The sequence below is a fragment of the Nuphar pumila genome, chromosome 17, assembly GCF_984573655.1.
Source record: "Nuphar pumila chromosome 17, dmNupPumi1.hap1.1, whole genome shotgun sequence".
Taxonomy (NCBI): Eukaryota; Viridiplantae; Streptophyta; class Magnoliopsida; order Nymphaeales; family Nymphaeaceae; genus Nuphar; species Nuphar pumila.
The window spans coordinates 80115098-80125686 of NC_143265.1; the positions used below are offsets into that span (position 1 = coordinate 80115098).

The 10589-nt window shown below is 39.9% G+C and overlaps 1 protein-coding gene across 1 annotated transcript; it reads left to right on the forward strand.

Moving 5' to 3' along the window:
* The first annotated feature begins 8943 nt into the window (after positions 1-8943).
* On the forward strand, positions 8944-10140 carry LOC149812418 (uncharacterized). The gene has a single exon (XM_089993523.1). It carries the CDS (start codon positions 9017-9019, stop codon positions 9845-9847), a length of 831 nt encoding a protein of 276 aa, XP_089849649.1. The 5' UTR covers positions 8944-9016; the 3' UTR covers positions 9848-10140.
* Positions 10141-10589: the final 449 nt, after the last annotated feature.

Genomic DNA, 10589 nt, shown 5'->3' on the forward strand with positions numbered 1-10589 from the left:
GGTATTATTAAAAAGGAAGAGAAAAATAAAGCGGAGCCCATATGGCTACGCCACAATGACACGTAGGCACGAGAACGCGTGACTCGGATTCAATTCGCAAGTTCGAAAAAGGACACGGAATTTTTTTTATTTTTTAATCAATAAAAACTATTTTTTTTGTTTTCGTAACGTTGAAAATTACGTCTTTATTGAAATAAAACCTTTAAACAATAAACAAATATTAAAATATTGTCTATACGTGTCCGTGTCAGATGGGACTCAGTTGGCTTTTTTTCTTACTCGGGTCAGGCATTGTGGATCCAACCCATCCTGGCCTGGATCCTGATTAATTGTCGTCCGTTTAAACGGAAAAACATAATGATATTTGCAATAGAAGGATACATTCGCTTAAATGATTATATCATGAGGTTTGATCTTTCATCAGCAAAATCTGAAGAAGAAAAACAACTTTATAATAATCTTTTTTTAACTTTTAAAATATAAAATAAAATGCACCAATGTCAAGAAATTAACAGCCCATAAATTGTGATTCTAGACTAGTATCATTTTTTTATGTTTACATGGAGAAACCGCCCACAAGATCAGAGACCTAACTGTGTTGGCTCTGTTTGTCTCACTTCTTACGGTCGTTGTCCTAGCAGTGTAAAACTTTGTGGGCTTGATCAACGGGTCTGCCTAACCCAGCTTTCTCTGTCCAAAAAAAAAAACTTCACGGGCTTACCCCTTGCCGCCAAGAATAAGCCCGCATTTTAGTCATCCCCACCCCTATCCACCATTTGAGGCTTGAAGCTTTGAGAGGGTTCAGGCGCAATGATAATTCTTTTGGGGCTAACAAGTTAAATATATATATATATATATATATAATCCATAACAAGGTAACCTGTCAATCAGCATTTTAAATGTTTTTCATATTTATATTTATTGTGATGCAATCTATATATGGATGTAATTTTTATAGATAATCATAAAATTTTTAAGTTGTTTTATGATAACTAGGATTGGTTTGGACCGGGGATGGAGGACATGAAATGAGGATGGAGGTTAAAATCAAAACCCATGCAGGGATGGACTTACGAGTTCCCTTGCCCCGTCCTGCACCCATCCTTGATCTCCGTTAGTAAAATAGCTAAAATACTCTTCAACAGTTCAACCTCTTTCTTTAAGGATGGCAATGGACCGGGGCGAAACAGGGCCCTGCATCGCCTAGCCCTGTTTGGATCAGGATAGAGGGCATAATTTTGAGACACGGTGAGGGTGAAGACCTTGCCCCCCCCCCAATCCATGGTCATCCCTAATGATAACTCATGAGAGACAAAAATTCAACTTCGCTCTTGCTTTTTCTAAACTGTAACATTGCTTTATAACTAGTCTGTCGAGTGGGTAGATCACAAGGGAAAATAATTTGATAAAATAATGTCACAATATCTTTAAAAACAACAAAAAAATATGTGACACATTGAAATAGCAAGTACTTTTAAAAGAATAAATATTGGCTACCCTGGTGGGTTCCAAACTCTAGAGCTAATCAGGTGATCTGATTTGACATCTTCACCGTTCATTTCTTTGTCCCACATGTCAGATCACTTTTAACTTCTCTCTCCAAACTTCTAGTTGAAACATAGGAAGCAGGGGAGCTCAAGAGAAGTTGAGTCCTAGGCCAAGCTTCCAAATGAAACCCTGATTTTGTTTCATTGTACATAAAAATTATATTATTTATTAGAGGAATTGCACCTTTTTTTTAATTCTTAATATCTTTCATATTTACTAAATGGGTTCATATATATATATATATATATATATATATATATATATATATATATATATATATATATATATATATATATATATATATATATATATATATATATATATATATTTATCATACTACACCAAAAAAACATAAAATAGTTTAAAAAATATTATGTACAATCTATATTTTTTGCTTTTAATGGTGTAAATGTATTGTTTAAATCTTTATAGTCAAGTGAGTGATCATATAAATTTATTCTTTATAATTCAATTGAAAGCCATGCAAGTGAAGTGATCATGTTGAAACTTGAAAGATATAAAAAAAAACAGATACTAATTAGTAATTACCATGGTACTATAATATCAATAAACATAAAATAAGAAAAAAACAAAAAAATTTACCTCCAAAATTTAAGTTGGGGATGTTGATCATTGAGAGAGAGAAAAAGAGATGCTTGAATTAGATTTTGAATAGTTATTTAGGGATGTTGATCATTTAAAGAGAGAGATGCTTTAATTTAGACTTTTTAGGTTACCGATTGTTGTTAGGTTAGAATATTGAATAAGTTTAATTAGTTGTAAAAGGTTAATGAATTAGGTAAAAGAAAATATTACTATTACTTTAACATTTTTAAATTTTGAGGATTGAGAAAATTTATTACTAGGTTTAACCCTATTTGGACTCTAAATTTTGTAGGCCTCATGTGCCATGTGTCCATCCTACTTAGATTCTAAATTTTGGAGGCCTCTCCAAAATATGAGGCCCTGGGCGATGGCCTCAAATATCAAAGAGACCAACCAGCCCTGATAGGAAGAGGTTTTGGGGTCAAATTTGACCTCATGGATGGGTTCATAATAAGAATTGACCCTTGCATCATATTTTTTTTAACATAAAATATTATTTTTTTAGGACTACAAATTCGGTAAATTGTAAGTCATTAATGTTTCAACCCCCAAAAAAATCCAAGATGCACGTCAGAAAAACATTATTCAAAGGTTGAATTCTCTAAACCAAACATGTAGATCATACCTGGGAGGTCAGATATGCCTAAAAAAATGGAAAAAAAGTCTTTCACTATGGGGTTTGGAACTTAAAAGAGTTGCAAACATTATTCTGGATTTTGAAATTTTGATATATATATATATATATATATATATATATATATATGCGAATGATTGCATATTTTGAGTTTAGAATTGGGATTAGAACAGTATTTTACATGTGTGTACACTGATAATTGTTGTTTATTTAATATATACAAAAATAATGTTGTTGCATGTATACTTGAATCTATATATGTATGTTTTTGTATTCCTATTGGGGGGTTGTTTTAACACCTACTAAAAATCATTTTAGGTACTAAGTGGCTGAAACAGAGTGGTTGCGAAAAGCTGAAGGAATGTTAAAGAGCTAATCATTTCTCTTTTCCGAGCACTAAATTTTGAGATACTATTAGATGTTTTGTAAAAACATTCATGTTATCATGAATTTTGTAATTCTCTAACTTATATAATTGAATGATTTTAGAGAAATGTAAATCCACATTAAGTTCAGGACCGATCGTTTTGTAACCTGCCCAAGGTATTTGACTCAAAAGTTAAAAAGTTTTCGCTGATGATTTGAAAATAAAAGTTAATTTTTTTTTACGTATTTTTCAGGTTTAAAATATTGGAGTGTTATCGTCTAGGTTTAAATCTCATGGGTGTCATCCCTTGTGCAAGCCGAGGCATGGCGACTCCCTTAGGTCAAGGGGTAAGCCCACTGACTTTTACTCTGTTAGGATAATGGTCGACAAGTAATGCGAGCGTGGTTAGGTCTTTGATCCTGGGGCAATTTCTAAGCGTAAATATAAAAAAATGGACAGAACAAGACAAAATAATAAGCGTTGCAAGGCACTACAATGATGCAGGTCAATAGCGTTTATATATCTCACTGTTATTTCCCTATTTCTCACTGTTATAGGCCTATAATAACGAGAATTCTGGTCGACAAGTCACTGAAAAAGGGCCTTTTGTTGAGTAATGACAACAACCTTTATAGCTCACCTTTAAAGGATGAGCCAACACCAATGATGAATCGCAACAAAATTGAAAACACCAATCTAGACATGGCAATCTTTAACGACGGGGTTATTTTAGTGGCAAGATAGGATATAACGGTGAGATCCTTAGCTCACAACTACAACGGCGAGATCCCTATCTCGCCATTATAGGCTATAATGAGGATTATTGTCTCACCATTATAGGCTATAACAACGAGACAGAGATCTCACCTATAACAACGAGACAACGATATCACCGTTATAGGTTATAAACCTACAAAAAAACAAAAAATTAATGGATGATATAAAGAGAACAATTAAGCTTCTCATGTCAAGGATGACATTTGTAGAGTTGTTAGGAAGTAAAACTACCAAGTTTGAGTGACCTCAATGAAGTCCATGAAGATACATATAACTGAGATCATTCAATCATTGAGAACACACAGTACACTCTACTTCTCCATTCAACTCTATAGAAAAACAAACACACAGTGTGACCATTTATTAGAATGATTTGTACCACTTTCATCGATCATTCCTGGTGAAAAGGAATCAACAAAAAATTCTATAACTTGGACTACCTATAAGGCTCAAAATCTTGACTATCCTGAGATTTAGTAGTGGAGGGATCACCTAGTAGCAAGACATTGAACACACACACACACACACACACACACACATATATATATATATAAGCATTTGATGACCAATATCTCATTACACAAGAACTTGTAAGTATATATAATTCCTTTCTATAAAAAAGAAATGCCAAATGTTTACAAAAAGAGGAATTGTTGACGGACTTGTTAGAATCCATAAACCATCATAATAACGAAATAATGTTACATAATATGCAAAGATATCTACATTCTTACACTACAAGAAAAATGCTAATTAGCGACAAATTTTTTTCGTCGCAAATTTTTGATGGATTAGCGAAAGAAAACTATTTGTCGCTAACATTTGAAATATTTGCAAAATTAGCGATGAAAATATCTCTGTCACTAATTAGCGATGGATTAGCGACAACATTTTTCCGTCGCCAAAACACTACAAAAAAATGCTAATTAGAGATGGATTTTTTCAGTCGCTAATTAGCGACGAAAAAATTCCATCGCTAATTCCCTCGCTAATTTTCGATTTAAACCGTCCCACCTGAGGCAAAAAAAAATTCCTCCCCTCGTTCAAAATTTTCCCTCCCTCCGTTTTTTCCTCCCCTCATTCGATTTACATTGTCCCCTCCTGAGGCGCTTCTCAGGACGCCAGAAGCCCCGCCCTTCCTCTTACGACGCACAGTGGCCTCTCGCACAACGGGGAGCAGTTGGAAAAGGGCGTTGAGCTGGCTGAACCACAGCGTGGGCAGGAGCAGGGTGGGCCGCTACTTCAAGCTCGAGGAGCGTAGGTCCAGCTTCACCACTGAGATCAGGGTGGGGATGGCCACGTTCCTCACCATGGCCAACATCCTGGCTGTTAATGCCAACATCCTTACCGACTCCGACGGGCCCTGCTCCATCTTGGAATGCATGCCGCTATGCAGCGATCCCTCCGTCCCCGTCTCCTCCTGCTCAGGCACCAACGACACCTCCATCCTTCGCATCGTCGTCTAGCCCGACGCCTCTTATAAGTTCTTCCTCGTCAACCCTAGCTACGTCGCCTGCCTTGACCGCATAAGGAAGGACCTCATGGTTGCCACCGTCGCTTCGTTGCTCGTCGGCTGCCTCATCATGGGGACCCTCGCCAATCTCCCCCTGGCCCTCGCACCCGGCATGGGCACCAACGCCTACTTCGCCTACACCGTCGTCGGGTTCCACGACTCCGCTAACATCCCCTACAAGAGTGCTCTGGTCGTCGTCTTCATCGAGGGCCTGCTCCTTCTCCTCATCTCTGTTGTGGGCTTCCGTGCGAGCCTCGCCAAGCTTGTGCCCAGGTTCGTCCGCGTCTCCTCCTCTGTGGGGATCTGCCTCTTCTGGCGTGACAATGGCATCAGCCCCCGGAGATCAACTCCCGTCCGCGTCCGCCGTGACTGGCTCGCTGCGGAAGAGCATCCCGACGCCAAAACGCGTCAGTTCTGTGAAAAGAAATTGCTCTTTGTCAGAGAACGCGCCGACAGAGAGCAATTTTTTTTTTAAAATTTAACGACGGATTAACGACATATATTATCCATCGCTAATTTAAAATAGCGAAGGACTCGCGATGGAATATGTCCGTTGTAAATTAACGACGAAAGTAGCGACAGATAAGTTTTGGCACTACTTAGCGTCGAAAAATTTACAATGAAAGTTATTCGTCGCTAATCCAACGCTAATCCGTCGCTAAATAGTTTAGCGACGGATTTAGGTCGTCGCTAATCCACAGGTTTCTTGTAATGTCATATTCAAGTTTCTCATGGCTCCATGGATTTCTTCCACTTCCATATTTGGGAAGATTCAAAGCTACACTTGCCCTCACACTGTATATTTAATAATTCATAGAGCAAACAAAGTTAAAAATATTTCATAAGACAAATGAACTTGATATATACTTATAAGAATGTACAATGTTTGAACTTAGTATCCTAATCAATTGAATGTTATTATAGAAAACCAACTATGACAATCTAGGATGACAAATGAAGGCATATTAATTAAATGTTAAAACTTTATAAAATAACATTTCTAACACCATTATTTTCTGACAACAGAGCAAATATTCATGATCCAAGAAGCACTATATCAAACAATAAGTGTACTTAACGTAAACCTGCTTAAGATGGCATGAAACATGACCATATCAAGGCTGAACAGACAAAAGATATCAATTACTTTCTAAGCTACCAATAACTTTATGAAATCTCCTCATGCAAAATCAGGAAAATGGAGATGTAAGCTACCAATAACTTTCTAGCAGTAACCAAACAGACAAAAGATATAAATAAATTGAAAAGCAGAAAGCATACTCATCAGGCTTGGTAGCATTTTCTTTCGATACATCTGTCTGCACTAATGCTTTCTTTTCTGCAGCATGATCACTCTCACCATGTTCCTTCCAAAAAATGGTAGAATGATTCTATCTTCGGTAGAAGCAAACATGCCCTAAGTGAAAACCTGCTTGGTATCATGACTCACAAAGCAATTTGATTTTATGGTTATAAAAGTAGCAAGCAGTTTGTAAAGTCTGAAGTTCATCAAAAGTTTTAAAAAAAAAATCATCATGAACCCATAACAGAAATGAAGTTTTCAGATTTCAACTATTGAAAATCACAAAAAAAAATCTCAAAAAGTTTCTCTTATACCAAATATATCCACGCTATAAACCCCGTTAGACCTCACCAATTATTCTCCCCAAAGAACCATCACAAGAAACACTAGAAAATTGAAAACCTATAAGCATGCAGAACAATACAACATGATGCTCCTCTAAAGCATGAAGGGCAAAGGGCGATTATCAAACCCTAGAAAAATCAAACAAACAACTTTATAAGGTAGAATGATGCTTAGATCATGTTTTTTTTGATAAAAAAATATGATTTTTTGGCCTTGAATATTTAAAAAAATCTTAGGCCATCAATTTTTTTAAACCTTATAAAAACCTATCTGTGTATTAGAATTTGGTATTCCTATAAAATCAGGCTTGTAGAACATATCTGTACGGTCAGATAGAAAGCCAGATCAAATTCAGCTCATTTTAGCTCGAGCTCGTCAACTCAAGTCAACTCATCACCCTCATGTTCGGTTCATTGGACTCGTCACCGTTCCACCGTGACCCGCTAACCGCGTGCTTTACTATATGAGCCCTGTGATGTCTGGGCGCAGATCAGGTCATGCTGAACATGAGCGTTTTTGCTCATGCTGACATCGTGGCCGTCTGTTTGCATTTTGGATGAATGCCACGTGGTTTTATTGACTTTTGAGCTTTTTAAAATGCAAATCGGATGGTCACGATGTCAGCATGACCAAAAACGCTCATGTTCAGCATGACCTGATCCGCTTCCGTAATGTCAAGGAGATGATGAATGATGGCTGACGTGTAACAAAAGATTGCCCAGCAATCCACGCCTGAACTCTTGGATAAGGAGTAGCGGTCATAGTCCTAAAAAATGTTCGGTCAAGATCCGAACCATATTATCAGATACGGGTGCCCATGTCTAATCACGTGTGAGACCCGGAGTTTGTATAACTGGGTCTTCATTGATCCATATTCGAACCTGGAAATCAAATCCTTGATAGAATTGGGTGTAAAACCAATCGGTTTTACCTTTTTCCACTGTTTCACCGGAACTGCTCCCACAATGCTCATACCGGATATATACAAGATGTGGGTATCCATCAAGCATGAAGCAACCATATCCGACTCAATTTTCATATCCAACAATTTTGGACTCAAACAGGACCGACCTAACTTCGAGCCGACTCAAGTTATCAGTTTACCGCCATGGGTGGACATTAGGCTGGCACAGCCGGACCCGATTATAGGTGAACAGGCCGAACACATATCCTAGCCTAAATGAGTTATAATTAGGTCAGGGTTTGACCCAGATCCAACCCATATATAATCAGGGTTTGATGATAAAAAAGGAGGTTCTGTTTGTATCCGGATCAGAGTCAAAGGTTCTGATTATAATATGGAGCCAAGTATGGTTTGTGAGATTTCATGTGAGACTCAGACCCGATCTGAGTTTCGACTAAGATTCATAATTTTCAATAAAAAAATAAAAAAATATCATTTTATCGGGTATGATTTATGTAATCTGTATAGGATCCGGGTATGATTTATCTTATGGTAGATCAGATTAGACCTGAGCCCGGACCCGATACCATCATCTCAAATCATATCTGGGTTTGATGCCACCTAAGTCCGAACCAAACAGGATCCATTGACACCCATACCTGACAACCTGTTGGATACCTGGTCCGATGTCCACCCCTACCAACAATCCATTAGTCCATCACACGTCAGATTCTAGCCGTCAAACCATGTATCTGGACGGCTAGGATCGATATATGATAGATTCCCATCAGATGTCCTGCGATAGGATCAGTTCTCACCAACCAAGGATAACACGTGGAGTCATAGGAATGCACAAAGAAGTTTCTTAAGGAGGCGCCGCCAGTCAAGCTCCGCAGTTTCTCTGAACTTTCTTCTTCTCTCTCTGCCTACCGTTAAATCCCCACCACCCTCTCTCTTTAAGGCCAGGTAGGTACGAAACCATCCCACTGAGAGCCACCGGATTCCGGCCAGGAAAAAGGATGGAGGTCGTCCGGCCAGTGCCTCCCCCAACGGGCTTCCAGTTTGACGGCAGCGCGTGCTCCTCCCCCTTCACCACCGCGCCGTCGAGCCCGGCGCGCCGGGGCGGGGTCGGAGGCGTGTTCTACTTCAGCGCGCCCACCAGCCCGAGCCGAGGCCACTCCGCCGTCGTGCCCTTCCTCTGGGAGGACTCCCCGGGCAAGCCCAAAGCATCCAAGGACGACCCCGTCCCCGACGACTTCGAGTTCGAGTTCAGCGGCCCATTATCCGAGAAACTAGCGATCTCTACGGCCGACGAGCTCTTCCATGAGGGCAAGATCCGGCCGCTCAAGCCCCCGTCGAGGCTTCAGCTTCCGGAGGTCTCCGCCCCTCCCTACCGTCGGTCGCCGGCGGACTATTTTGATCCGTTCAAGGCGGCGGCGGCGGAGACTCGGAAGGCCGACGGCCAGAAGGAGCGCGGCCGGAGGACGCGCACCCGCTCACTGTCGCCGCTGCGGACCGGGTTTTTCGGCGCCGGAGAAGAGCCGGAGGGGCTGAAGGCGTCGTCGTTGTCGAAGGAAAGCAAGAGGTGGAGCCTGAAGGACCTGCTGTTCAGGAGCGCGTCGGAGGGGAGGGCGAAGAAGTCGGACGCGAAGAACTTGAGCTTCCGATCGACGGGGGGTCCGGCCGGAAGCGAAAGGAGGTCTCCGCACGAGCTCCACTACGCGGCCAACCGGGCGGTGTCGGAGGAGCTCAAGAGGCGGACCTTCCTGCCGTACAGGAGGGGCCTCCTGGGCTGCCTCGGGTTCGGACCCGGCACGGTCGGTGGGCTCGGCTTCTTCACCCGTTCATGATCTCTCTCTCTCTCTCTCTCTCTCTAGATTATGTGTTTTACACGTCTCTAAGATGGAGAAAGAAGGAAGAGTGATTGGCTTTTGTTTCCGTAGCTTCAAGTGTATGTAAAAAACATGATAGTGTTATCTCTGGAACACTTTTTTTTTCTTGGGGGGTATGGTTTTTTCTCTTTTTAATATGTTCTTTTATGTGGTAAAATTCGTTACATGGGTTTGTGAGATTCTTACAATTTAGAGCTCCATATTCTTTTGCTGTAAATTGGTTATCAATGATAAATTTTGTTTGATCTCAATAGTATTTTGTTTGTTCAACCCATTTATCTCTCTCTCTCTCTCTCTAAATTTTGTGTTTTACACGTCTCTGAGATAGGGAAAGAGACAAAAGCTATTGGATATTTTTCCACGGACACAGCTGTACGTAAAAAACCATGACAGTTTTTGGGCCATTTTTTTCTCTCTTTTTTCTTGATTGGTGCAAAGTTTTTCTCCTTCGTTTTTTGCTGCTGTTGGTAAAATTCATCATCTGTTAAATCGGTCATCAATGATATTTTTGTTTGATTTAAAATGGTGTGTTTATCTGCGCATGCCTACCATTTAAGAGAGAGAGAGGAATTAGGGAGAGAGGATTTGTTTTTTCATTTTTTCCCATCTTGGTAGCCAAGTTCATGCAAAGAAATGTCAAAAAAACAATAACTATAATGGCAGGAGCTTTTGAATGCATAGTGGTGAATGAATAGAACGA